This window comes from Dryobates pubescens, chromosome 29 (genome assembly GCF_014839835.1).
Source record: "Dryobates pubescens isolate bDryPub1 chromosome 29, bDryPub1.pri, whole genome shotgun sequence".
NCBI lineage: Eukaryota > Metazoa > Chordata > Aves > Piciformes > Picidae > Dryobates > Dryobates pubescens.
The window spans coordinates 2405415-2433125 of record NC_071640.1 but is presented as its reverse complement, the minus strand read 5'-3'; the positions used below and the strand labels follow the sequence as shown (position 1 = coordinate 2433125).

At 60.4% G+C, this 27711-nt stretch overlaps 1 protein-coding gene across 1 annotated transcript in view; it reads left to right on the top strand.

Moving 5' to 3' along the window:
* Positions 1-25366, top strand: part of SARDH (sarcosine dehydrogenase) — a 29792-nt gene extending 4426 nt beyond the window's left edge. The window contains exons 3-20 of the mRNA XM_054174472.1: positions 488-667; positions 1265-1388; positions 1606-1706; positions 2476-2580; positions 3941-4070; positions 6250-6336; positions 6441-6531; positions 8833-8974; positions 11498-11581; positions 12748-12861; positions 13721-13859; positions 14763-14876; positions 16780-16927; positions 17695-17788; positions 20495-20657; positions 21396-21564; positions 22870-23005; positions 25188-25366. Of these exons, the coding sequence (XP_054030447.1) occupies positions 488-667; positions 1265-1388; positions 1606-1706; positions 2476-2580; positions 3941-4070; positions 6250-6336; positions 6441-6531; positions 8833-8974; positions 11498-11581; positions 12748-12861; positions 13721-13859; positions 14763-14876; positions 16780-16927; positions 17695-17788; positions 20495-20657; positions 21396-21564; positions 22870-23005; positions 25188-25313 (2247 nt within the window). The 3' untranslated portion in view covers positions 25314-25366. The remainder of the gene's footprint in view (positions 1-487; positions 668-1264; positions 1389-1605; positions 1707-2475; positions 2581-3940; positions 4071-6249; positions 6337-6440; positions 6532-8832; positions 8975-11497; positions 11582-12747; positions 12862-13720; positions 13860-14762; positions 14877-16779; positions 16928-17694; positions 17789-20494; positions 20658-21395; positions 21565-22869; positions 23006-25187) is intronic.
* The last annotated feature ends 2345 nt before the right edge of the window (positions 25367-27711 follow it).

Here is a 27711-nt window from a genome sequence, read left to right as displayed (position 1 = left end):
TTCCCTTCTCCTTCCCCTCCTTCCCTTCTCCTTCCCCTCCTTCCCTTCTCCTTCCCCTCCTTCCCTTCTCCTTCCCCTCCTTCCCTTCTCCTTCCCCTCCCTCCCTTCTCCTTCCCCTCCTTCCCTTCTCCTTCCCCTCCTTCCCTTCTCCTTCCCCTCCTTCCCTTCTCCTTCCCCTCCTTCCCTTCTCCTTCTCCTCCTTCCCTTCTCCTTCCCCTCCTTCCCTTCCCCTCCTTCCCTTCTCCTTCCCCTCCTTCCCTTCTCCTTCCCCTCCTTCCCTTCTCCTTCCCCTCCTTCCCTTCTCCTTCCCCTCCTTCCCTTCTCCTTCCCCTCCTTCCCTTCTCCTTCCCCTCCTTCCCTTCTCCTTCCCCTCCTTCCCTTCTCCTTCCCCTCCTTCCCTTCTCCTTCCCCTCCTTCCCTTCTCCTTCTCCCCCAGCAGCAAGCAGTGAGCAGAGCTTTTGTTGCCTTTGTTTCTCCCGGTTGGCAGCTGGGGAAGGTGTATGGTGTGGAGTCCTACGTCCTGACCCCGGCACAAACCAAGGAGCTGTACCCACTGATGAACATCAAGGACCTCTATGGCACCCTGTACGTCCCCAAGGATGGCACCATGGACCCAGCTGGTACCTGCTCGACCCTGGCCAGGGCAGCGACTGCCAGAGGCGCTACGGTACCTCCTGATGAGGAACTGCTGCTTAGTGCTCTCCTGGGAGGAGCTCTCACCCTCTGCCTTCCTCAGCTCCTTCCTTCCCACTGGAGCCAGACTTGCTCCAGGTCTTTGCTCCACAAAGATGTTGTCTTGCTTGGCTGCTAGCCAACAAAGCTGGCAGGAGCCATGAGATCCAAGGGGAAAAGAGGACAAGGCTGGTGGGAATGATGAGATCCAAGGGGAAAAGAGGGCAAGGCTGGTGGGAATGATGAGATCCAGGGGAAACAGAGGGCAAGGCTGGTGGGAATGATGAGATCCAGGGGAAAAGAGGACAAGGCTGGTGGGAATGATGAGATCCAGGGAAAACAGAGGACAAGGCTGGTGGGAATGATGAGATCCAGGGGAAAAGAGGACAAGGCAGGTGGGAATGATGAGATCCAGGGGAAACAGAGGACAAGGCTGGTGGGAATGATGAGATATAAGGTGAAAAGAGGACACAGCTGATAGGGACCATGAGATCCAGGGGCAAAGAGAAGGCTGGTAGGAGCCATGAGATCCAGGGTGTGGCACCACCCTTCTGCCCCTGCCCTGACTCTGCTGCCTTCCTTCTGCCACCAGATCATCGAGAACTGCCCTGTCACCGGCATCCAGGTCAGGACTGATGACTTTGGGGTGAAGAGGGTGCATGCAGTGGAGACAGCCCATGGCACCATCCAGACCTCCTGTGTGGTGAACTGTGCAGGTACTGGGGTGCAAAGCCTGGTGGGGGAGGGGACAGTCTGGGGCTGTGGCTGCAGGGCAGGAGGGGATTCTGCATCCTAAGGAGCCGGAGGGACTCCATCAGTCCCCATCCCCCTTCCCTCCCACACCCATTTGGCCTTCCTCTCCAGACCACCACAGGTCTCCAGTGGGGGTGTGGAGGGTGGAGAGGTGCTGAGCCCAGGGTGGTCTCTCTGCAGGTGTGTGGGCACAAGCCCTGGGCAAGCTGGCTGGCGTGCAGGTGCCCCTGGTGGCCATGCACCATGCCTACGTGGTGACCGAGCGCATCGAGGGCATCCAGGTCAGTGCTGCACAGCTGCTCTGCAGGGGCACATGGGGCAGACCGCCCCCTGGGCACCCCCAGGACTGCACCTCCAATCCTGGGCTCAGTTTCGGTGCCAAGAAGGACACTGAGGGGCTGGAGCAGGTCCAGAGAAGGGCAACCAAGCTGCTGGGGAAGGGTCTGGAGGGCAGGGCTGGGGAGGAGCAGCTGAAGGACCTGGGGGTGTTTAGTGTGGAGAAGAGGAGGCTGAGGGGAGAGCTCATTGCTCTCTCCCTGGAAGGAGCTTGGAGCCAGGTGGGGGTTGGTCTCTTCTCCCTAGTCTCAGGTGATAGAACAAGAGGAAAAGGCCTGAAATGGTGCCAGGGGAGGGTTGGGTTGGAACAGTTTCTCTGCTGCAGGAGCGGTCAGGGACCGGCACAGGCTGCCCAGGGAGGTGGTGGAGTCCCCAGCCCTGGAGGGGTTCAAGAAACCTGTGGCCATGGCACTTGGGAGCATGGTTTAGTGGCCATGGGGGTGTTGGGTTGGTGTTTGGACTGGGTGATGCCCAGAGGGTCCCTCCCAACCCCCACCCTGCTGGGATTCAGCTCCTGCTGCCCAGAGCATCCCTGGTGCCGGGGAGGAGCAGCCGCAGAGCCAAAGACTCGTGCAAGCCTCAGCTTCCAGTTTGGGTGCTGGGGTCATCCCAGAGCCCCAGCTCACCCCCCTCAGCCTCAGCAGGGTGATGCTGGGCTCTCCCCAGAGCTCTCAGCCCCCTCTCAGAGCTCTGCTCCCCCTTGCTGTGCTGCAGAACATGCCCAACGTGCGCGATCACGACGCCTCGGTGTATCTCCGTCTCCAGGGAGATGCCCTCTCCGTGGGTGGCTATGAGTCAAACCCCATCTTCTGGGAGGAGGTGAGTGCTGCCAGCAGGCTTTCCTGGGGAGTGAGGCAGGCTGCCAGGGAGCCCACCCGTGAGCACCTCAACCCCCAGCTCCCACAGGGCTGCTGGGGAAAGCACAGGAGAGCATCTTCCATTTGGGTCTGTCTGCGGTGTAGAGGAGGTGCAGGGACAAGGCAGGGAGAGGAGATGCAGGGACAAGGCAGAGAGAGGAGGTGCAGGGACAAGGCAGAGAGAGGAGGTGCAGGGACAAGGCAGAGAGAGGAGGTGCAGGGACAAGGCAGAGAGAGGAGATGCAGGGACAAGGCAGAGAGAGGAGGTGCAGGGACAAGGCAGAGAGAGGGACAAGGCAGAGAGGAGGTGTAGGGACAAGGCAGAGAGAGGAGGTGCAGGGACAAGGCAGAGAGAGGAGGTGCAGGGACAAGGCAGAGAGAGGGACAAGGCAGAGAGGAGGTGTAGGGACAAGGCAGAGAGAGGAGGTGCAGGGACAAGGCAGGGAGGAGGTGCAGGGACACGGCAGAGAGGAGGTGTAGGGACAAGGCAGAGAGAGGGACAAGGCAGGGAGAAGGTGCAGGGACAAGGCAGAGAGGAGGTGTAGGGACAAGGCAGAGAGAGGAGGTGCAGGGACAAGGCAGAGAGAGGAGGTGCAGGGACAAGGCAGAGAGAGGAGATGCAGGGACAAGGCAGAGAGAGGGACAAGGCAGAGAGAGGAGGTGTAGGGACAAGGCAGAGAGAGGAGGTGCAGGGACAAGGCAGAGAGAGGAGGTGCAGGGACAAGGCAGAGAGGAGGTGTAGGGACAAGGCAGAGAGAGGAGGTGCAGGGACAAGGCAGAGAGAGGAGGTGCAGGGACAAGGCAGAGAGAGGGACAAGGCAGAGAGGAGGTGTAGGGACAAGGCAGAGAGAGGAGGTGCAGGGACAAGGCAGAGAGAGGGACAAGGCAGGGAGGAGGTGCAGGGACACGGCAGAGAGGAGGTGTAGGGACAAGGCAGAGAGAGGGACAAGGCAGGGAGAAGGTGCAGGGACAAGGCAGAGAGGAGGTGTAGGGACAAGGCACAGGTAGGAGATGCAGGGACAAGGAACAGACATGGACAAGGCACAGGCAGGAGATGCAGGGACAAGAGGAATGAGATGAAGAGGGTGGGCCTGGCTGGGGGAACTCTGAGGCCAGCATGCAGCCCCTGCCCTGCTGCACCCTCCCTTTCTGCAGCTGTGCTCTGTCCCAGCCCTTTGGCTTGCTTGGGCTCTCCTTGAAAGCCCAAAGCACCCAGGGTCGATTTTCGAGGGCTGTCCAAGGCGGTCAGAGCCGAGAGGTTGTTCCTCCAGCAGCTGCACTCTTGGGTTGTGTCTCCTGATTCCCTTGTTCCCCACCTTCAGGTGTCTGAACAATTTGCTTTTGGCCTTTTTGACCTGAACTGGGATGTTTTCATGCAACACATCGAAGGGGCCATCAACAGAGTGCCGGTGCTGGAGCAAACGGGGATCAAATCCACCGTCTGTGGGCCAGGTAACGTGGCACCTGGGCTCCTGCAGGGGCTGTGCTGGAGGCGAGAGGAAAGCCTCCTAACCTGGGAAGGAAGAGAAACCTTGAGAGGAGAGCAAGCAGCTCTGCTCTGGCTGCAGTGCTGCCAGCTTCCAACGGGGGGCAGCCCAGGCTCAGTCTAGCTGCAGGCACAGCTGTGGAGCTCCTTGCCTCGGGCCAGGCTGGAGCTGGGCAGTGCAGGAGTGCAGCCAGAGCTGTGGCCACTGGGCTGAGAGGGCCAGGGGCAGAGCTTTTCTTTTCCCAAGCAGTGGCCACTCTTCTCCCAAAGGGTTAGCTTGGAGTAGTGTTTGTACTACTTACTGCTGGGCTGCTGGCATTAGATTGAGCCCAGTTGTTACCCCCCAGTCCCCAGTTGTTACCCCCCAGTCCCCAGTTTTTAGCCCCCAGTCCCCAGTTTTTACCCCCTGATCCCAGTTTTTACCCCCTGATCCCAGTTTTTACCCCCCAGTCCCCAGTTTTTACCCCCCAGTCCCCAGTTTTTACCCCCCAGACCCCAGTTTTTAGCCCCCAGTCCCCAGTTTTTAGCCCCCAGTCCCCAGTTTTTACCCCCTGATCCCAGTTTTTACCCCCTAGACCCCAGTTTTTACCCCCCAGACCCCAGTTTTTACCACCCAGACCCCAGTTCTTACACTCCTGGTCCCAGTTTTTACCCCCCTGACCCCAGTGTGCACCCCAGACCCCACTTTTTACCCCCCTGACCCCAGTTTACACCCCACCCCCCAATTTACATCCCAAGCTGTCTGGTGTGGGTGCTCTCCAGCAGGGGTTTGCACAGGGCCCATGGCTGCTAGCCCAGTGGGGAGCAAGAGCTGGCAGCAGGAGGCATCATTAGCACAGGAGCCCTGGGTGGCAGCAGCAGCAGCAGCAGCAGCAAGCCCTCAGCTGAATCAAGCAGCTGAAATGCATGGAGTTTGCCATCAGAAAATCAATGGAGGGGGAAAAAAACCCCAGAGGCCATAGAAATGAAATCTGAGCCCAGCTGGTGAAGAGGCAACCAAGAGGTCTGAGCAGCTCCTGCCTCTGCCAGCAGCAGTGTGATGTGCTTACAGAGAGTCATTGGCTCGTTTGAGTTGCAAGAGGCCTCTAAGATAGGATAGGATAGAAATGGAATAGAACAGAATTGAATTGAATTGAATTAACCAGGTTGGAAGAGACCTTTGAGCTCATCCAGTCCAACCTCTCACCCAGCACCATCTGATAACTCAACCCTGGCACCAAGCAGCCCATCCAGTCTCCTCCTAAACACCTCCAGGGATGGGGACTCCACCACCTCATGTGTGTGGAACCATCCCAGCTCAGGGTGTTTGGGGCTCTGAGCCCTGCTCTGGCTGCAGGTGTCCCTGCTGAGTGCAGGGGGTTGGGCTGGCTGAGCTTTTAAGGTCCTTCCAACCCAAACCAGGGTAGGATTAGCCTGGAGGAGAGGAGGCTCAGGGGAGACCTTCTTGCTCTCTCCAACTCCCTGAAGGGAGGCTGTAGCCAGGTGGGGGTTGGGCTCTTCTCCCAGGCAAGCAGCACCAGAACAAGAGGACACAGTCTCAAGCTGTGCCAGGGGAGGTTTAGGCTGGGGGTGAGGAAGAAATTCTTCATAGAGAAAGAGATTGGCCATGGGGATGTGCTGCCCAGGGAGGTGGTGGAGTCCCCATCCCTGGAGGAAGAGCCTGGCTGAGGTCCTTGGTGCCATGGTTTAGTTGATCAGATGGTGCTGGGTGAGAGGTTGGACTGGATGATCTCAAAGGTCTTTTCCAACCTGGTTAATTCCATTCCATTCCATTCCATTCCATTCCATTCCATTCCATTCCATTCCATTCCATTCCATTCCATTCCATTCCATTCCATTCCATTCCATCCCATTCCATTCTCCTGTGTGTGTGTGCAGGCAGCCAGCCCCAGGCAAGCCCCCTGCATGCTGCTGGGCATCCCAGTACCAGGGCAGCCTTCCCTTTGGTCTCTTCCTTGGGCATTAATGGAGAGGTGCAGATGAGGGATGCCTGGGCTGAGGTGCTGGGGAGGGCTCAGGGTTGGTGCAGTCCTGGCCCCATCAAGCTCCCTGGGGGCAGGGGCTGGCCAAGGCTGCAGGAGCCCTGCTCCTGAAGTGTGTGCTGTGTCCTGGCCCTGCTGGCACATCCCTCTCTCCCTCTTGCAGAGTCATTCACAGCTGACCACAAGCCACTCATGGGGGAAGCCCCAGAGGTCAGAGGCTTCTTCCTTGGCTGTGGCTTCAACAGTGCTGGTAAGAGAGTCCTGAAGGGATCACCCCTCAGCCACCCCAGAGCCTGGCACCCACAGCCAGGCTGGGCCTCCTGGCCTCACCTGGGCCCTCGCCTCTTGCCCCAGGGATGATGCTGGGAGGTGGCTGTGGGAAGGAGCTGGCTCACTGGATCATCCATGGGCGGCCAGAGAAGGACATGTATGGCTATGACATCAGGCAAGTCACCCTGCCTGCCACAGGGCCCTGGGGGCTCCTGCTCTGACCCCCCTTGTGCCTGGGTGGTCCCTGGGGATGGGTTTGGAGGCAGGGCTGGATGCTGGCATCAGTAGAGGTCACCCTAGCTGCCACAGGTCCCCATGGGCTCCTGCTCTGCCTCCCCATGTCCTTGGGTGGTCCTTGGGGATGGGTTTGAAGGGAAGGTTGGCTGCTGGCATCAGGAGTGGAGGTCACCCTGGCTGCCACAGGTCCCTGTGGGCTCCTGCTCTGCCTCCCCATGTGCTTGGGTGGTCCTTGGGGATGGGTTTGGAGGCAGGGCTGGCTGTGGGTGTCAGGCAGCATCCCTGCCACAGCCTGTGTCCCTCTGAGGAGCTGGAATCAGTTAGGCTGAATGGCTTTAATGGATCTCCACGTGGGGTTCATCTCATCTGCCTCATCCCAGCTTCCAGCACAAACACTTTCCACCAGGCAGGAGATGGCAGCCAGGGGAGAGGGCAGGGTAATGAAGTTTGGGCTCTGTTGTTGTTCAATTAGTGCTGTGCCTAATCCTCTAAGTCAATAATTGGGGGGGGGAGGGTGATGATTTTAACAGCAAAGAGATTGGCTACCCCCCACCCCCCCCCTCTGCAGCACCACACGGGCCAGGAGCTCAGGCTCTGCAGATGCTGGCTCAGTAATTGCTGCTGACTTGCTTGGGTGTCTCTGACTGGGGCTGGGCTTTCCTCTGGGGCTGCCGGCAGCCAGCTCCTCAGGGACCAAGCTGTGACAGCCTCGGTGGGAGGCTGCTGCACAGCTCAGTGACTCGGGCTGGGAGAGAGGGGAGGAGGTGCTGATCACTGCAGAGGGCAGGGGGAGAAGCCTCCAGCTGCCTGCCTCCAGCTGCCTGCCTCCAGCTGCCTGCCTCGTGGAATGCATCAGGTGGGAAGGGACCCCCGGAGGTGACCCTGCCCAAGCACAAGGATGTCCTGAACTGGAGGCCACACCAGCTGGCAGCTGGGCTGTCTCCTCAAGCACACCTCTGGGCAGCCTGCTCCAGCATTTCACCACCCTCACTGTGCAGAACTTCCTCCTGCTGTCCAGCCTGAATCTCTCCTGCTCCAGTGTCAAAGCCTCGTCCTTTGTTTTATCCCCACAGGCCCTTCCCAGCAGTCCCTCCCCAGGTTCCTTCCAGGTCCCCTTCAGGTGCTGAAATGCAGCTCGAAGGTCTCCCTGGAGCCTTCTCTTCTCCTCCAGGCTGAACAGCCCCAGCTCTCCTCACAGGAGAGGTGCTCCAACCTCTGGCATGGCCAGCACCAAGCCCTGCCTGGTTCCCCTCCTCTCCTACCCACCAAGTGAGCAGAGGAACAACAAGAGGAGAGCTCTGCAGAGGGACCTTGCCAGGCTGGGCAGATGGGCAGAGCCCAAGGGCAGGAGATTGAACACATCCAAGTGCCAGGTTCTACACATTGGCCACAGCAACCCCAGGCAGAGCTACAGGCTGGGGGAAGAGTGGCTGAGAACAGCCAGGCAGAAAGGGACCTGGGGGGAGTGGTGGACAGCAGCTGAACAGGAGCCAGCAGTGTGCCCAGGTGGCCAAGAAGGCCAAGGGCATCCTGGCCAGGGTGAGGAACAGTGTGGCCAGCAGGAGCAGGGAGGTCATTCTGCCCTGTGCTCAGCACTGCTGAGGCCACACCTTGAGTCCTGTGTCCAGTTCTGGGCTCCTCAGGTTAGGAAAGAGGTTGAGCTGCTGGAAGGTGTCCAGAGAAGGGCAACAAAGCTGGGGAGGGGTCTGGAGCACAGCCCTGGCAGGAGAGGCTGAGGGAGCTGCGGTTGCTTAGCCTGCAGAAGAGGACGCTCAGGGGAGACCTTCTTGCTCTCTCCAACTTCCTGAAGGGAGGCTGTAGCCAGGTGGGGGTTGGGCTCTTCTCCCAGGCAAGCAGCACCAGAACAAGAGGACACAGTCTCAAGCTGTGCCAGGGAAGGTTCAGGCTGATGTTAGGAAGAAATTCTTCCCAGAGAGAGATTGGCCATGGGGATGTGCTGCCCAGGGAGGTGGTGGAGTCCCCATCCCTGGAGGTGTTGAGGAAGAGCCTGGCTGAGGCCCTTGGAGCCATGGCTGAGTCGGTCAGACGGTGCTGGGTGCCGGCTTGGACCTGCTGACCTCTGAGCTCTTTCCCAACCTGGCTGATTCCATATGGTGTCATTTCAGCCCCCAGCAGCTGCATGCACAGCTGGCTGTGGCCAGGAGGGCCATGCCCCTGGGGAGGAGGCCTGCTGTGGGCCGGAGGGCCGATGGCAGCGCTGCTGTGCCCTGCCTTGCAGGAGGTTCCACCGCTCGCTCGCGGGCAGCCGGCGCTGGGTGCGGGAGCGCAGCCACGAGTCCTACGCCAAGAACTACTCCGTGGTCTTCCCCCACGACGAGCCCCTGGCAGGGCGCAACGCCAGGAAGGATCCTCTGCACCAGGTGAGGCCACCACCCCCCACCCCAGCCTGCTGGCAGAGCCTCCCAGCGTCCTGGCACCGCAGCGGCTCCCTGGCGCCGCACCCTCGCGCCCGTCCGTCCCGCCGGGGAGCTGCGGCCCTGGGCGCCGGAAGGGACCGCTGGGCATCGTCTGCTCCAAGCAGGGTCCCCCCCAGCAGCTTGCCCAGGCCTGTGGTTCACAGAGTGACAGATGGCATTGGGTTGGAAAGGAGCCTCGAAGGTCACCTTGTGCAACCCCCCTGCAGTCGGCAGGGACCCCTCTGACGAGAGCAGGCTGCCCAGGGCCACACCAAGGCTGATCCTCAGTGTCTCCAGGGCTGCAGCCTCAAGCACATCCCTGGGCAGCCTGAGCCAGCATTTTACCACTTGCATTGCAAAGAACTTCCTCCTCCTGTCCAACCTAAACCTACCCTGCTGCAGCCCCCAACCTCTGCTGCAGCCCCCAACCTCTGCTGCAGCCCCCAACCTCTGCTGCAGCCCCCAACCTCTGCTGCAGTCCCCAACCACTGCTGCAGTCCCCAACCACTGCTGCAGATCCCAACCACTGCTGCAGCCCCCAACCACTGCTGCAGCCCCCAACCTCTGCTGCAGCCCCCAACCTCTGCTGCAGCCCCCAACCTCTGCTGCAGTCCCCAACCTCTGCTGCAGTCCCCAACCTCTGCTGCAGCCCCCAACCTCTGCTGCAGCCCCCAACCACTGCTGCAGCCCCCAACCTCTGCTGCAGCCCCCAACCACTGCTGCAGCCCCCAACCACTGCTGCAGTCCCCAACCTCTGCTGCAGTCCCCAACCACTGCTCCAGACTCCAACCATTGCTCCAGATTCGAACCAGGTCCAGGTGGGTTTGGAAGCTCTCCAGAGAAGGAGACTCCACAACCTTTCTGGGCAGCCTGCTGCAGGGCTCCAGCAGCCTCCCACCAAAGTTCCTCCTCCTGTTCAGCTGGAAGCTTCAGCCTTGCAGCTGAGAGTGGCTGATCTTCGAAGCTCCCTTCCAGCCCAGGCCACCCTGTGCTTGATTCTCAGGCTGGCAAGCAGGAGCTGAAGCAGCCCCAGAGCCAGCCCCTGGTGCCTGGTTGAGAGCTGAGCTGTTTGCTGTCACCGAGGAGATTTCTCCTTGTCCTGGCACCTCTGAGGAGCGAGGCTCCCTGGAGTGCCAGCCTGGGGTTGGTACCCACAGCTCCAGAGCATGGGGCTGGGTTTTATAAAGAGCCAACTCGAATCGCTTCTGAAACCTGCAGCAGCAACCACAACAAAAGCAAATCCTTTCCCCCCTCCCTCCCCTCCCCTTCTTCCTCTCAAAGGAGGCCCCGAACAAAACCCCAAAGCCCTCTTAATGGAGCCCTAATGAACTGCCTGCTGCGAGCTCTTTGTGTCCTGAGAGCACAGGGGAGGCTGCAGCTCTCCCCTCTCCCCTCTGCTGTTATATAATTACCCTTGGAAACATCGCGGGGGGAAGGAGGGAGGAATCTTCCCGGCTGTGTTGAACATCTCTGGGGCAGTCATTCGTTGCTAGGGTGCCACAGCTGGGATGCCAGCAGCCTGCCCACTGAGGGTTTGGGCAGGTTCCTTTCCTTCTGGCTTTGCTTCTGAGGAGAAAGTTCTTCCCAGAAAGATTAATTGGCCCTTGGGATGTGCTGCCCAGGGAGGTGGTGGAGTCCCCATCCCTGGAGGGGTTCAAGAAGGGATTGGATGTGGCACTTGGAGCCATGGTTTAGTTGTCAGGAGGTGTTGGGTGATAGGTAACAGGTTGGACCTGGTGGCCAGCTGGAGCAGGGAGGTCATCCTGCCCTGTGCTCAGCACTGCTGAGGCCACACCTGGAGTCCTGTGTCCAGTTCTGGGCTCCTCAGGTCAGGAAAGAGGTTGAGCTGCTGGAAGGTGTCCAGAGAAGGGCAACAAAGCTGGGGAGGGGTCTGGGGCACAGCCCTGGGAGGAGAGGCTGAGGGAGCTGGGGTTGCTTAGCCTGCAGAAGAGGAGGCTCAGGGGAGACCTCATTGCTCTCCCCTGAAGGGAGGTTGTAGCCAGGTGGGGGTTGGGCTCTTCTCCCAGGCACCCAGCACCAGAACAAGAGGACACAGTCTCAAGCTGCACCAGGGGAGGTTTAGGCTGGAGGTGAGGAAGAAATTCTTCCCAGCAAGAGAGATTGGCCATGGGGATGTGCTGCCCAGGGAGGTGGTGGAGTCCCCATCCCTGGAGGTGTTTAGGAAGAGCCTGGGTGAGGCCCTTGGTGCCATGGTTGAGTTGCTCAGATGGTGCTGGGTGAGAGGTTGGACTTGATGACCTGAAAGGTCTTTTCCAGCCTGGTTGATTCTGTTCTGTTCTGCTCTGTTCTGCTCTGTTCTGCTTTGCTCTGCTCTGCTTTGCTCTCTCTCTGAGGTCTTTTCCAACCTGGTTGATTCTGTTCTATTCTGCTCTGTTCTGCTCTGTTCTGCTCTGCTCTGCTCTGCTCTGCTCTGCTCTCTCTCTGAGGTCTTTTCCAACCTGGTTGATTCCCTGACTGCTTCTGCAGGAGCTGCTGCGCCAGGGCTGCGTCTTCCAGGAGCGCCACGGCTGGGAGAGGCCAGGCTGGTTCCACCCTGGGGGGCCAGCCCCGGTAAGCACAGCTCATGTTTTGGTGGGGGGAGAGGAGGCATTCAGCCCAGAGGGGTTCCACCTGGGGCCCAGCACACCTAGGGTGAACAGGCTGCCCAGAGAGGTGGTGGCAGCCTCCTGCCTGGAGGTGTTTGCAGCCAGGCTGGAGGTGGCTGTGAGCAACCTGCTGTGGTGTGAGGTGTCCCTGGCCATGGCAGGGGGTTGGAGCTGGCTGAGCCTTGAGCTCCCTTCCAGCCCTGACAATTCTGTGGCAGGGATAAGGCCCATCACTGTGGGCAGGGGTACTGGGATGGGGACACATCACCACAGGCAGGGATGCTGTGGTGCATCACTGTGGGCAGAGAAGCTGTGGCTGTGACCTATCACCACAGGCAGGAATGCTGGGGGCAGGAACCACCACCATGGGCTGGGGATGGGCACCCATCCCTGAGGGCAGGGGTGTGGGGATGGGCACCCATCCCTGAGGGCAGGGGTGCAGGGATGGGCACCCATCCCTGAGGGCAGGGGTGTGGGGATGGGCACCCATCCCTGAGGGCAGGGGTGTGGGGATGGGCACCCATCCCTGAGGGCAGGGGTGTGGGGATGGGCACCCATCCCTGAGGGCAGGGGTGTGGGGATGGGCATCCATCCCTGAGGGCAGGGGTGTGGGGATGGGCACCCATCCCTGAGGGCAGGGGTGTGGGGATGGGCACCCATCCCTGAGGGCAGGGGTGTGGGGATGGGCATCCATCCCTGAGGGCAGGGGTGTGGGGATGGGCACCCATCCCTGAGGGCAGGGGTGTGGGGATGGGCATCCATCCCTGAGGGCAGGGGTGCGGGGATGGGCACCCATCCCTGAGGGCAGGGGTGTGGGGATGGGCACCCATCCCTGAGGGCAGGGGTGCAGGGATGGGCACCCATCCCTGAGGGCAGGGGTGCAGGGATGGGCACCCATCCCTGAGGGCAGGGGTGTGGGGAAGGGCACCCATCCCTGAGGGCAGGGGTGTGGGGATGGGCACCCATCCCTGAGGGCAGGGGTGTGGGGATGGGCATCCATCCCTGAGGGCAGGGATGCTGGAACTGGGAGCCATCACCACAACCAAGTCCTGCACAGCCCCAACTCCTCTCCTGGCACGGAGTGAGTGCAGCTGGGAGCTTCAGCCTCACATCTTCTTCCTCCCTGCCCAGGTCCTGGATTATGACTACTACGGTGCCTACGGGCGGGAGCGGCACAGGGACTACAGCTACCACAGGCTGCTGGGGGCTGAGTACACCTTTGACTTCCCCCCACACCATGACATTGTGAGTGGGGCTCACCCCCCCCAGGCCTCTCAGCCTTCCCCCCTCACAGACCTGCTCCAAGCCCCTCAGCATCTCTGGGCTCTCCCCAGCAGTTCCCTTTCTCTCCTGGGCTGGAGAGCCCTGAGCTCCAGCTGTGGCCTCACTGGGGCAGAGCAGAGCGGGAGGAGAACCTCCCTCAGCCTGCTGGCTCTGCTCTTCTTCATGCCCCCCAGGCTGCCTTGCTGGCTCTTGGGGAGCTTGTTGCCCACCAGCACCCCCAGGTCCTTCCCTGCAGAGCTGCTTTCCAGCAGGCCACCCCTCAGCTGTGCTGCTGCAGGGGGCAGCTCCTCCTCCCCGGGTGCCAGGCCCTGCTCTCGTGGGCTTGCTCTGTTTGCATGGCTCTCCCAGCACCACAGAACATCAGGGGTTGGAAGGGACCTCCAGAGAGCACAGAATCATGGAGTCAATAAGGTTGGAAAAGGCCTCAGAGCTCATCAAGTCCAATGGCACCATGGCACCAAGTGCCACATCCAGTCCCCTCCTGAGCACCTCCAGCCATGGGGACTCCACCACCTCCCTGGGCAGCACATCCCAATGGCTAACAACTCTCTCTGGGAAGAGCTTTCTCCTCACTTCCAGCCTAAACTTCCCCTAGCACAGCTTGAGACTGTGTCCTCTTGTGCTGGGTGCCTGGGAGACCATCCAGTCCAACCCCCCCTGGCAGAGCAGAGGCACCCAGGGCAGTCTGCACAGGCTGCTTTGGAAGCCTTGCAGCCTTCTGAAGGCAGCAGGGGAGGGTCCTGGTGTGCTTTCCCATCACAGGGCTGGGTTTCCTGCCTGGGTGGCTCCAGCCCAGCCCTGTGCCTGCCTCTCCTTGCAGATCAAGAGGGAATGCCTGGCCTGCAGGAACGCCCTGGCTCTCTTTGACATGTCCTACTTCGGCAAGTTCTACCTGGTTGGGCCTGAAGCAACCAAAGCAGTGAACTGGCTCTTCACAGCTGATGTCAGCAAGGCACCAGGTACTGACTGGCTCAGCACCAGGTACTGACTGGCTCAGCACCAGGTGCTGACTGGCTCAGCCCCAGGCTGGGAAATCACAACTGGCACCACCCCAACCCCAGATGGCTTTGCCTGTCCATGCTGGAGGTTGGAAGGGGCCTCAAAAGGTCATCTTGGCCAAGCACCCTGCAGGCAGCAGGGACACCTCCAGCTGCAGCAGGTTGCTCAGAGCCACATCGAGTTTGGCCTTGAATGCCTCCAGGGATGGAGCCTCCATCCCCCCCCTGGGCAGCCTGTGCCAGGCTCTCCCCAGCCTCACTGTGCAGAGCTCCCTCCTGATGCCCAACCTCACCCTGCCCTGCTGCAGTTTCAAACCATTCTCCCTCATCCTATCCCCACAGCCCCTCCCCAGCTTCCTTCCAGGTCCCCTTCAGGTACTGAAATGCAGCTCCAAGGTCTCCCTGGAGCCTTCTCTCCTCCTCCAGGCTGAGCAGCCTCAGCTCTCCCAGCCTGGCCCTGCTGGAGAACGGATTCTGCTCTCAGTTCCCCTGGGTCAGCTGTGCTGAAGGGGTGGTGGAGTGGGGGTCTGACCCTCTGGCCCCAGATGTGGCTCAGCTGGCTGACAGCTGGCAGTGTGATGGCTGCCAGAGGGAATCAGAGCCCAGCCATGGTTTGCATGGGGAGAAGCTGCCCCTCCTCCAGGGCCAGCAGGCAGCTTCTGGCAGTCCCTGAGGAATCAGCTCCAGCTCCTTCACACAGATCTCAAGGGGGAAGAGCCCAACTCCTCTCTCCCTGCTGGTGCTGGGACCTCCAGGGCTGGCCAAGGGTCACCCAGAGAGTGGCAGCTGCTGTAGGGGAGGGAACTCCTTTCCCTGGTCCCCTGCAGTGCCAGACCCATGCCCCTGTGCCCATCTCCTCCCCAGGCTCCACGGTGTACACCTGCATGCTGAACAAGCAGGGTGGTGTGGAGAGCGACCTGACTGTCAGCAGGATCAGCCCTGGGCACCCAGGCTCCCCCCTGGCCCCTGCCTTCCAAGGTAAGAGCCCTCAGCATGGAGCTGCTGGAGCTGGGCATCTTCTGCAGCTGCCAGGAGGCTGGGGTGGGGGTCACTGGGGTGGGGGTCACTGGGGGGGTGACTGCCAGCATCCCCTGCTGCCTGCCTTCTTCTGCTGTGTCAGTGCACACAAAGCCATCTCCAGCCCCTGGAAGCTCGCTGGGAGGCCCAGCAGCATCTCCTCCATCCCCAGCAGGCTCAGGGGCCCCAGGCAGTGATTGCATTTCCCTAATGGCAGCTGCCTGGCTCTTTCCACCTGCAGCCCTTGGTCCCTGTAACCTGATTATGCCCCTTGCCCCCCGGGGCCTGCACTGCTCAGTGGCATTATTGGGTTTGGCCAGCCCCAGCTGGCAGCTCTGACCTTCTCCCCAAGTCCTTATCAGCTGCAATGAAGAGGAATTGAAAGGCAGCAGAGCAATCAGCCCCAGGGGCAGGAATGGCATTAGGGGGGAGGAGGAGGAGGAGACTGAGTTATTGCTGGCAACACTGCCAAACCCCCTGCCCAGTGCCACCAGGGCTGCCCCCAGAAGGAAGATTGGCACTGGCACCCCCAGTGCCCCCAGAGCCCCATTCTCACTCCTGCAGGAGCAGCCCCACAGTAGGCTGCAGCAGCCCAGGGGGGGTTGGCCTCAGGGCTGCTGGCTCTGCCCCAGCACATCAGAGTCATGGAGTCAAGGAATGGGTTGGGCTGGAAGGGACCTCAAAGCTCAGCCAGTCCCAGTGCCACCCCCATGGGCAGGGACACCTCCCACCAGCCCAGCTTGCTCAGGGCCTCATCCAGCCTGTCCTGGAGCACCTTCAGGGAGGGCACAGCCACAGCCTCCCTGGGCAGCCTGTGCCAGAGTCTCCCCTCCCTCCCTGGCAAGAACTTCTTCCTCATCTCCAGTCTCAATCTGCCCTCCCCAGGCTTCAGTCCATTCCCCCTCAGCCTATCACTCCCAGCCCTTACCAAAAGTCCTTTCCTGGTTCTCTTGTAGCCCCCTTCAGGTACTGGAAAGCTGCTCTAAGGTCTCCCCAGAACCTCCTCATCCCCTCCCTCCCTCATCCCCTCCCTCCCTCATCCCCTCCCTCCCTCATCCCCTCTCTCCCTCATCCCCTCTCTCCCTCATCCCCTCTCTCCCTCATCCCCTCTCTCCCTCATCCCCTCTCTCCCACATCCCCTCCCTCTCCCTCTCCCTCCCCATGGCAGGCTGTGGTGAGCTCTCCCCTTCCCCTGGGAGGATCCTGCATCCCTCTGTCTGGGGTGGCAGAGCCAGAGGCTTGGTTGGGCTCTGGGGGAGTTCAATTGCAGCCAGGTCTATTTTCCCAATCCCAGTAGGTGGCTGCACTCATTGTGGTGCTGAGAGATGCTCAGGGAGGGATTTTGGAGTGGCAGGGAAGACAGAGGGAAGACTGGCTCTGGGTTTGTCAGCTCCCAGCCTCCTGGGGGCTTTTCCAGCCAGGGTCACAGGCAGGATGAAGTTCCTCCCCTTTCTGTGGGCACCACATCTGGATGGACTAAATCCATCCAAGGCTGAGGAGCCAAGCACTGCCCTGGGCAGCCTGCTCCAGCCTTGGAGGACCCTTTCAGTCAAGGAGTTCCTTCTAGTGCCCAACCTAAACCTCTCCTGCTGCAACTTGAGAGCATTTCCCTCTTGTCCTATCAGTTGTGATCTGTAACAAGAGACCAAGACCCAACCTCTCCACAGCCCTTTTTCAGGTGCCTTCACCTAGAAGCTGTTTGATCCCCAGTTTTGTTGATGATCCCCCCTGGGCTGCACCAGCTGGAGGGGCTCAGGGCTGCATTTCAGCCTCTGGAGAGCACAACTAGCCCTGGCTTGAGCTGGGCATTGGCCTCAGCCCAATGCTCTTGAGCCTGACAGGCTGCTGGGGCTTTGTGTTCCAGGAGATGGCTACTACCTGGCCATTGGTGGGGCTGTGGCCCAGCACAACTGGTCACACATCACCACTGTGCTGCAGGACATGAAGTTCCAGTGCAAGCTCCTGGACTGCTCAGAAGAGTTGGGCATGATGAGCATCCAGGGCCCTCTGAGGTGAGCATCCTTGCACCATGGCTGGGGAGGGAGGGGTGGAAAGGGGGAGGGAGGGATTCATGGATCCCAGAACTGTCAGGGTTGGAAGGGAGCTCAAGGATCAGCCAGTCCCAACCCCCCTGCCATGGCCAGGGACACCTCACACTGCAGCAGGTTGCTCACAGCCACCTCCAGCCTGGCTGCAAACACCTCCAGGGATGAGGCTGCCACCACCTCCCTGGGCAGCCTGTGCCAGGCTCTCACCACCCTCATGGGGAACAACTGCTTCTAAGAAGGAGCTCAGGGACCTGCTTATAAGAAGGAGCTCCTCCTTCCTGTCCCTGGAGCCCCCTTCCCTTCCCTGGAGCCTCTTTTCCTTCCCTGGAGCCCCCTTCCCTTCCCTGGAGCCCCCTTCCCTTCCCTGGAGCCCCCTTCCCTTCCCTGGAGCCCCCTTCCCTTCCCTGGAGCCCCCTTCCCTTCCCTGGAGCCTCTTTTCCTTCCCTGGAGCCTCCTTCCCTTCCCTGGAGACCCCTTCCCTTCCCTGGAGCCCCTTTTCCTTCCCTGGAGCCTCCTTCCCCTCCCTGGAGCCTCTCAAAGCCTGCCTTGGTGCTGCCCTGTGCTCCAGGTGCCCCTTCTTTAGCAGGGGAGGCTTTGGACTGGAAGCTCTCCAGGGGTGCCCTCCCTCCCCCCCTGCCCTTCTGTGGGAGCAGGTTTTTGGGGGGGTACCCTTCAGAGGGTGCTGCTGAGCTCTGTCCCTTCCCCTCAGCTGCTTTGCTCTTCCCCCCCAGCCGAGCTGTGCTGCAGGAAGTGCTGGACACCGACCTCAGCAACGAAGCCTTCCCCTTCTCCACCCACAAGCTGACCACGGCTGCAGGCTGCACGGTAGGCTGGGGCTGAGCCTCCCCTGCTGCAGGGAGCTCTGCTCCCTGGGCTGAGCCCTGGCTGGCCAGCCCCTGCTGGAGGAACCCTTCTTGCCTCCAGGTGGGCTGCAGGAGGCAGCTGGGAGGTGTTGCTGGGCTTTTCCTGATGGCAGAAGTCAGCCCCCCCAGGCTGGGAGCTGGCTTTGCAAGTCCCTTCCCCAGCTGCCTGCCAGCTGCCAAGCTGCTCCTGCCTGCCCCAGGAGCCCCCCAGCCTGCCCCAGCAGTGTCAGAGCTGGGGGGTGGTGTCTTAGGGCTCTGCAGCGCTGCTGGAGGAGCAAGAGAACACTTGCATGGGTGAGGGGGGGGAGCACTGGCCCTGGAGAGGTTTATCTGACACTTCAGACACTTCCCAATTCCTCCTGCTCCTAGAAACAGCCCCACTTGGTGCCATGGTTTAGTTGATCAGATGGTGCTGGGTGACAGCTTGGACTTGGTGATCTCTGAGCTCTTTCCCAACCTTATTGATTCTGTGATTCTGTGAAGTGGTTTGGGTTGGAAGGGAGCTTAAAGCTCAGGCAGTCCCAACCCCCCTGCCATGGGCAGGGACACCTCCCACCAGCCCAGGCTGCCCAAAGCCTCATCCAGCCTGGCCTTGAACAGCTCCAGGGAGGAGGCAGCCACAGCCTCCTTGGGCAGCCTGTGACAGAGTCTCCCACCCCATCCCTGGCAAGAATTTCTTCCTCATCCCCACCCTCAGTCTCCCCTCCTCAGGCTTCAATCCATTCCCCCTTGTCCTGGCACTCCCAGCCCTTATCAGAAGTCTCTCCCCAGCTCTCCTGCAGCCCCCTTCAGATGCTGGAGGACTTTGGTGCTGCCTTGCTCTGCCTCACCTCTCTTGCTGAGCTGCTTGCTCACTGCCACCCAGCAGGGATGGTTTGAGGGGAAGGTTCTCTCTGGAGTAACCTGCTCCTCCCAGCCAAGTGCACTTCAGCCGTGGTGCTGAGCTGCAGGCCAGGGTAATGAGGCAGGCAGCTGCCTGGCAGTCCCCAGGGCATCTCCTGCCATCAGGATGGGAGCTGGCAGCAGCTGCTTGACCCCTGGCTTGTCCCTGGTTGGGTGGCACTTCTGTGTGGAGTCAGAAAAGCTTCTGCACACCCCTTGGGTCTGTGCACCTCCAAAAGCCTCTGTGCCTGGCTGGGGGGCTGGGGCTGCCTTCCCCTCAGCAGCCTCCAGATCAATTCCCAGGGGTGTTCCTCCCTCCCCTCCATTCCTGTTGTGAAGGCTCAAGTGCCCTAAAAGCCTCCTTAAGCTTAAAAGCCCTTAAGCCCTGCTTGAGGACATTGGTTTTGCAGTGCCACCGGGGCACAGGGGGAGCCAGGATGGGTTGGGGTTCTCAGCCACCAGCCACTGGCTGCTCTCACAGGGGAGAGCTCAGGCAGCCCTCTGGGACCTCAGAACTGCCTGCCTGGGGCAGGGGCTGCTGCTGGCTGCTGTTGTTTAAGCCTGGGATTGAAGGATGGGGCTGAGACCAGCTCCTGGCTGTAGCTGGGGAACAACAAAAGGCAAGATGCAGCTTCTGCCCCAAAGGCCTCCAGAGCCACCCCCGTGGGCAAGACAGCCCCAAAGCTGTGCAGTGCAGCAGAACCAGCCTGGAAGCCTCCTCCTAGCTGCAAACTGCTTTATGAAGGCTGCAGATCACAGCCTGGCCCTGAAGCTCTGCAGTTCCTCTCTCTCCCCAAGCCAGCTTTGAGTTTGCAGTTGGTGTGCAGCTGAAGGGATGAGCCAGAGGGGGGCTTGTGGGGGAGGAAGTGGAGAAATCCCAAGGGATGAAGCAGAGGGAAATGCAGCTCAGCTGCAGGAGGTGTCTCCAGGGAAGGTGCCCGAGCTGGGGTGTCCTCAGCCAGTCTGGGAAGCTGTGGGGATGAGGACTGGTTCTGTAGGGACAGCAGGAGGATGCAGGCAAGCCTGTCTGGGTGAGAAGTGAGGAGGGCCATGGGCAAGGCAGCCCCAGCACGGCCAGGAAGAGGTCCCAGGAGTGCAGGAGGTCTCCAAGGGTGAGGCTTCCCCTGAGAGGCACCGAGGTCCCCTTGCTGACCTGCTCCTTCCTCCTCAGAGCTTCATGCACGAAATGTGGAGCTGCAGCAATGCCTTGGGGGGCACCCCCAGCACTGGGGCAAACCTGAGCAGCCCCTGGGATGAGCAGGGGGTGGGCAGGGACGCTGGGCTCAGCCCTGCCCGGGAGTGCAGGGCCTTGGGGTGCCTCTGCCACGGGAGCACCGTCCCGAGTGGGGGACGTCCACCATGAAGAGCCCCAAAGCACAACAGTCTTGCTGGAGAGCAGCTTCCCTGCCTGCTGGCTGGGCTGGGGAGGGGAAGGGCTGGGGGGGCCTGGGGGCTGTATTGGGTTTTTTTCCCTGGAGCTGCTGGATCAGCAGAGGGAGACAAAAGCCCAGCTGGAGCCGGAGCATCGCGTCCAGCCCAGGGCCAGCCCCGGGATCCCCGGCCAGAAGGATGCTGGCTGCCTGCTGGCCATCCCCCCTGGGCTCTGGCAAGAGCTGGGCTTGAGGTGCCAAGCTCAGCCTCGCCCTGGCTTCGTGCCCTGGGGAGGGCAGAGCAATGCCTCCCACCGCAGCGGGGCCTTGGCACCAGGCTCCTGGGCCGGCCGCTGCCTCCGCCCCAGCCAGGGCGGCTTCCCCCGCGGCCCGGTCTGACCTCTTGCCCCCCACAGGTCCGTGCCATGAGGCTGTCCTTCGTGGGGGAGATGGGCTGGGAGCTGCACGTGCCCAGGGAGGACTGTGTGAAGGTGTACCAGGCGGTGATGCAGGCGGGTGCCCGGCACGGCATCGCCAACGCCGGCTACAGAGCCATCGACAGCCTCAGCATCGAGAAAGGTCTCTTGCTTCCCTTGCAGCACCTCCTCTCGCCCTGCCTCGGGCTGCTGGGCCACCACAGAGGAGTTATTCCCCAGCCTGGAGGGGGGGTCAGTGTGGCTGGAGCTCTGGCAGCTGCTGGCAGCCCCACAAGTCCTTGCTGAGACTCTTCCCAGCCCTCTCCAAGGTGCTTTGTCCAGAGCCAAGGGAGCTGAGGGCAAGAGGAGCGTCCAAGTGGTGATGTCTTGGTCTGCTGGCAGGGGCATTGGCACTGCCCTGGGGCTGCTGAGCCTGGAGAGGAGCAGCCCCAGAGGTGTTAGGCATGAGGTGATAGGTTGGACTGGATGATCTCTGAGGTCTTTTCCAACCTGGTTGCTGGTTCTGTGATTCTGTCATCTGCTCACTGCTCAGCATGAGCAAAAGGGAGGGGGGGCAAGAGGCTGGGACCAGGACAAGGGGCAACAAGGATCAGTTTGGAGCCCAGGAGGAGAAACTCGTTTGGTGTGAGGCTGCTGGAGCCCTGCAGCAGGCTGCCCAGGGAGGCTGTGGAGTCTCCTTCTCTGCAGAGCTTCCAACCCCCCCCTGGGTGAGCTGCTGGGGGTGCCCTGCTCGAGCAGGGGGGTTGGTCTGGGTGGTCTCCAGAGGTCCCTTCCAACCCCCAGCCTCGCTGGGGCCCTGTGGGCGCTCGGTGCCGCGGCCCCCGGGGCCGGCTGCCGCGGCAGGGCGGCCCCGGTGCCCCACGCTGTGTCTCCGCCGCAGGGTACAGGCACTGGCACGCAGACCTGCGCCCCGACGACACCCCCCTCGAGGCCGGCCTGGCCTTCACCTGCAAGCTGCAGGCCCAGATCCCCTTCCTGGGCAGGGAGGCTGTGGAGGCTCAGAAAGCCAGAGGCATCTTCCGCCGCCTCGTCTGCTTCACCACCGAGGAGTGAGTGCCGCCGCCAGGGCCCAGCGGTGCCCGGCCCCCTGCCCGGCCACCTGCCTGCAGCTGGAGCTCCAGCCAGCCCAGCTCAGCTGCTTGCCATGCTGAGCCCACCTCTCATCTAAACCCCACCACGAGTTCCCTGCTGGGTGCTGGGAGGGGGGTGGCAGGGACTGGGTTTAGCTTTGTGCATCCAAACCAGGTGCCTCTGCTGGGCACCAGGCAGCCCCCAGCGGTGCCCGCCCGGCCCCCTGCCCGGCCACCTGCCTGCAGCTGGAGCTCCAGCCAGCCCAGCTCAGCTGCTTGCCATGCTCTAGCTCCACCTCTCATCTAAACCCCACCACGAGTTCCCTGCTGGGTGCTGGGAGGGGGGTGGCAGGGACTGGGTTTAGCTTCATGCACCCAAACCAGCTTTGGCCAGTTGGGCTGGGGGGAGCTTTGCCAGCACCTGGCATGGGCACAGGGGAGGGGAATGAGCCTGAGGGCAGAGTGAGCCTGGTGCAGGGTAGAGCAAGGGATCCTGTTCCCACCTCAAGCCCCTCTGCCCCGTGGGGTCCTGGTGTGGAGCTCTGCTGATGGCAGCCCAGAAAGCCAATCACATCCTGGGCTGCAGCAAGAGAAGTGTGGCCAGCAGGGCCAGGGAGGGGATTCTCCCCCTCTGCTCTGCTCTGCTGAGACCCCACCTGGAGCTCTGTTCTGGAGTCCCCAGCACAGGAAGGATCTGGAGGTGCTGGAAGGTGTCCAGAGAAGGGCCAGGAGGATGAGCAGAGGGCTGGAGCTGCTCTGCTGTGAGGACAGACTGAGGGAGTTGGGGTTGTGCAGGCTGGAGAAGAGAAGGCTCCCAGGAGACCTCATTGTGGCCTTCCAGGATCTGCAGGGGGCTACAGGAAAGCTGGGGAGGGACTTTTGAGGGTGTCAGGGAGGGATAGGACTGGGGGGGGTGGAATAAATCTAGAGGTGAGGAGATTCAGGTTGGATGTGAGGAGCAGCCCTCAGCTCCCTCAGGCTCTCCTCCTAAGGAAGATGTTCCACTGCCTTCACCATGTTTGTGGCTCTGTGCTGGACTCTTTCAAGGAGTTCCCTGAGCTGTTTCTTAGAAGCAGCTCCTCCCCATGAGGGTGGTGAGAGCCTGGCACAGGTTGCCCAGGGAGGTGGTGGAAGCCTCATCCCTGGAGGTGTTTGCAGCCAGGCTGGAGGTGGCTGTGAGCAACCTGCTGTGGTGTGAGGTGTCCCTGCCCATGGCAGGGGGTTGGAACTGGCTGAGCCTTGAGCTTCCTTCCAGCCCTGACTGTTCTGTGACTCTCCTTGCAGGAAGGTGCCAATGTTTGGCCTGGAGGCAGTCTGGAGGGACGGCAAAGTGGTTGGCCACATCCGGAGGGCAGACTTCGGCTTCGCCATCGACAAAACCATTGCCTACGGCTACATCCGAGACCCCGCGGGGGGCCCGGTGAGTGCAGCCCCCCCTGCTGCCCCCAGCCCTGGGGGCAGCTGCCAGGGGGAGTGGGTGTGGTGCTCATTCACTTATGATGCTGCATGCAGGATGTGGGCAGCAGGATGGGGCAGCCCCCACTCTGCTTCCCCCCCCTGCCCCCAGGTAGAGGCTGGAGGGTGAGGGAAGCCACAGCTTGGTGGCAAAGGTGGCCTCATGGAATTGTCAGGGTTGGAAGGGACCTCAAGGATCAGCCAGTCCCAACCCCCCTGCCATGGGTTCCTCACACTAGATCAGGTTGCCCAGAGCCACATCCAGCCTGGCCATCAAAACCTCCGGGGATGAGGCTTCCACCACAGCCTCAGCAGCTGCTGGGCTGTGGCCCTCTCTGTGCTGATGCTCTCCAGCTCAAGCCCTGCCTCAGATGTCAATTGCAACCAAGCAGTTAATTGCAGCAGTGAATTAACTTCTGCTATAGGGAGCAGTGGCCAATAGGAGCGCAGCAGGCTCTTAATTAACCCTGGGAGACCCCTGGCTAGTTAATCAGATGCCCTCATTAAGCAGCATGCTGTAGGCAGAGGCCAGGGAACCCATGTGGGGAGAGAGGGTTGTGGATGGCATCCCCAGGGACCTTCCCTGCTGCAAAGCATCTGCTCAGCCTTTCATCCTCTTGCTTCCCTTGACTTCTACTCCTGCACCACTGCAAGCCCCCCACACCCAGTGCTTTGTGTTCCAGTTGTCCCCCCCAGCCCCTGGGGGCCTTTTCTCCCCACAGTGAAGGTTCCAACCCTAAGACCTTCCTTTCCATTCCCCCTTTCCCATTCCTGGCCTGCCCTTGGTGAATCTGCTCTGCCAGGGGGGTTGGACTCGATGGTCTCAGACTTGATGTGGCCCTGGGCAGCCTGATTTAGTTGCAGGGGGGTTGGACCAGATGACCTTTGGGGTCACTTCCAACCTGATGCACTCTGTGAATCTCCAGGGGTCCCTTTAACCCCTACCCTGCTGGGGTTCTGTGGTTTTCCCTCTCTCATCTCACTCTCCCAGCCACCCAGACCTGCTCCAGGCAGCATGAGGGAGGCAGCAGGATGGAGCTGGGGGCCCCTCCTGCCTGCAGTGAGGCAGTGGGGTGGGGAAGCTCTGCTGAGCACATTTCCCCCCCAGACCCATCCATGGCTGAATCTTCAGCCTCATTCCCAAACCCACTGCTGCAGGCAGAGCTCTGCTGCAGGGCTGGCAGCAGGCAGCTGCCTGCTGGGCTTCCATGGGAGCTGAAACTGGAATGGTGGGAAAAGGCCTGGGGAAGAGCCCTGCAGCTCCTTTCCATGGCTGCTCTGGCTGGTTGCAGCTGGGAAGCAGCACTCATGGAGCAGATGGAGTGGCAGAATCATTTAGGTTGGAAAAGACCTTCAAGGCAGACTGAGTCCAAGCATTAACCCTGCTCTGCCAAGTGCAGCACCAGCCCACGGCCCCAAGCACCACATCTGCAGAGCTTTGAAACCCCTCCAGGGCTGGGGACTCCACCACCTTCCCTGGGCAGCCTGGTCCAATCCTTGACCACTCTTGCAGCAAAGAAATTGTTCCTCAAATCCAACCTAAGCCTCCCCTGACCTCCAGACCCTTCTCCGTCCTCCCTTCTCTTCTCCATCCTCCCTTCTCTTCTCCATCCTCCCTTCTCTTCTCCATCCTCCCTTCTCTTCTCCGTCCTCCCTTCTCTTCTCCATCCTCCCTTCTCTTCTCTGCAGAGCAGCTTCAGACCCTCAATGTTTGAAAGCTCTTTGCCCATCCAGGCAGTTCTGTGCTTCTGTGGAAGTGGTGTGGAGGGCTGGAAGTGGGAGGGGGGCTGGTTAATTCTGTTCTGTTCTATTCTATTCTATTCTATCCTATTCCTATTCCTATTCCATTCTGTTCTGTTCTATTCTATTCTGTTCATTCCTATTCCTATTCTATTCTATTCTTTCCTATTCCTATTCCAATTCCATTCTATTCTAATCTCTTCTGTTCTATTCATTCCTATTCCTATTTCTATTCTATTCCTATTCCATTCTGTTCTATTCTTTCCTATTCCTATTGCTATTCTATTCCCATTCCTATTCTTATTCTATTCTATTCTTATTCTATTCTATTCCTATTTCTCTTCTCTTCTCTTCCTATTTCTATTCTATTCACCTAGTGTGTGTCTCCCTGTGGCTCTGCCTTGCAGGTCTCCCTGGACTTTGTGAAGAGTGGCAGCTACCAGCTGGAGAGGATGGGGGAGACCTTCCCTGCCCAGGCACACACCAAGTCCCCCTTCGACCCAGAGAACAAACGAGTGAAAGGCTTTTACTGAGGGGGAGGCAGAGCTGCAGCTGTGGCTGCTGGGCTGAGGAGAGGAAAGATGCCCCTGGGTAACCCCCAGCTGCATCCAGGAGCCGCTGGGAGAGCTGGGCAAAGGTCTGCAGCGAACTCCTCGAGCAAATTTGGGTGGAATTAGAGGAGAAGAGGAGGAAGAGAATCCCAAAAGTGCAGAGCTGTTGTTCTGCCTCCTGACTGAAGCAGCTCCATGGCAGCAATAATTCTCTCCCTGGGGTTAATTGGCCTGCAAAAAGTGCTTTGCTTGACTGCAAATGAAGTGGATTCCATCTCTGACTTTGCTAGAAACCTTTCCCCCCCCAAAAAAACCCCCACCCCATGTCGTTTCACACTGCCTGGAAAAGGACTTTCTGTGTTACACTAACTCTGCTGTTCCTGCAGCTGTAGCCTCCCAACCCCACCATGGCCACCAAACCATGGCCCCAAGTGCCATGGCCACAGGTTTCTGGCATGGGGGCTCCCTGGGCAGCCTCTGCCAATCCCTGACCACTCCTGCAGCACATCCTTCCCCTGCCAGCACCTTGGAGGTGGCTCCTGACAGAGAGGGAGATGCAGGCAGAGGCTGAGCTGGTGCTGCCAGCCCTCCCCCCAGCCTCCAGAAGTGTTCTAAGAGGTAGGTGTCAGGGAGGGCTTTTCATCCCCTGCCCACTACCCATGAACCCACCCAGCAGTGAAGGAGAAGGGGAAGCTGCTCCCAACCCAACCCCACTGCTCTGATCCCCTTGCTGGGCTCCATCTCCAGCAGCTTAGGGAAGGTTTGAATCTCAGCTGAAGCTTTCCCCTGCCTGCTTTTTATCTGATTCAGAGTCACAGAACTGTCAGGGCTGGAAGGGAGCTCAAGGCTCAGCCAGTTCCAGCCCCCCTGCCAGGGGCAGGGACACCTCACACTAGATCAGGCTGCTCAGAGCCACCTCCAGCCTGGCCTTGAAGACCTCCAGGGATGAGGCTTCCACCACCTCCCTGGGCAACCTGTGCCAGTGGATTTCCCTCCCCTAGGTTTGTTTGCTCTGTGCCCTCTTTAGTGCTGATTTCAGTGCCTGAGCCTCATGCAAGAAGCACCAGGGGCAAGGGTTTGAGCTCCCAAATGCTTTGGGTTTGCTGGAAACATCATCAACCCCCCCTCCCCCCACACCTGGTTAGGATGAATCTTGCTCTGAGCAGGAGGTGATTGCTCTCCCTGGTGCTGCCTGGGTGGAGGAGGGGGTGGCTGGGGCCTGTTTGTCCTGGGGGGGCAGATGAGGGACTGGCTGAAGAAGAGGAGGCATGAGGAGTGTGCTGACTCCCCACCAAACCAGGCCTCTGGTGTGAGCCTGCAAACATCAAGTCTGGCTTCACAAAAACTCAAAGCCAACCTTTCTGATCAGTGTCCTGACCTGAGGCTTCCCCCTTGAGCTCAGGGTGCCAGGGAGGGCAGGTTTGGGCTGCTGCCTTACCCTGCATCCAGAATACAGAATCAACCAGGCTGGAAAAGACCTCCTTGAGATCATCCAGTCCAACCCCTCACCCAGCCCCATCTAATCAGCTAAACCATGGCCTCATCCAGGCTCTTTTTAAACACTCCCCACCCACCCCAGGCCACCAAGTGCCTCATCCAGTCTTATTTTAAACACTTCCCACCCACCCCACCCCCCTGAGGGCCGTGAGGGGCTGGTGCCCAGCTGGGATGGACAGATGATCCTTCAGCACCTCCAGCCTCCCCTCTGCTCCTCAGGACTCTGCTCCCTTCCGAGCTCACCACCAAAAAAAGAGGAGCAGCAGCTTGTGCCTCTTTATTTCGTAGGGTAACACTCAGCTGCTCGGTGGAGTCATTTCCTGCCACCAGGTTTGTCTTCCACCCCCTGTGTCCCTTCCCACCAGCCTGTTCCCTTTCTAAACCCCATCCCAGAGGTGTCATTTGTTCCTGGCTCTTGGCGTCGGGTGGCCTCAAGACGAATAATCCTCAGCCTGGAGGAGTGGGAGGAGGAGCAGGGTGGAGAGCTGAGTCCCTGCCGCGGGGAGGCGAGCGCTGGGTGGGCGTCGCAGCATCCCTGCCTCCCTCCCTGCCTGCCCAGGGTGGGAGAGCACCTGGATGGGACCACGGGAGGCTGGGGAAGGTTTGAATGCTGCTCCCACACAGAGCTTTGCTGCCTTGCCTCAGTTTTCCTGCTGGAAAGCAGGCTGCTCCCCACCCCCCTCCCCGGGGCCACGCTGGGTTCCGCACAATAGCAAACCCTCCACGTTATTATTCCGGGGGTGGAAAGCAGCATTACTCAGAGCCAGGATTGCTAATAACACACTAAATATAGCACTTGCCAGCTCCAGAGCACTTTCTGAACTCCAGCTCCTGAGCCCTAACCCCCTCGGGAGGCAGGGGCCAGGGCGCTGGGCAGCGGCTG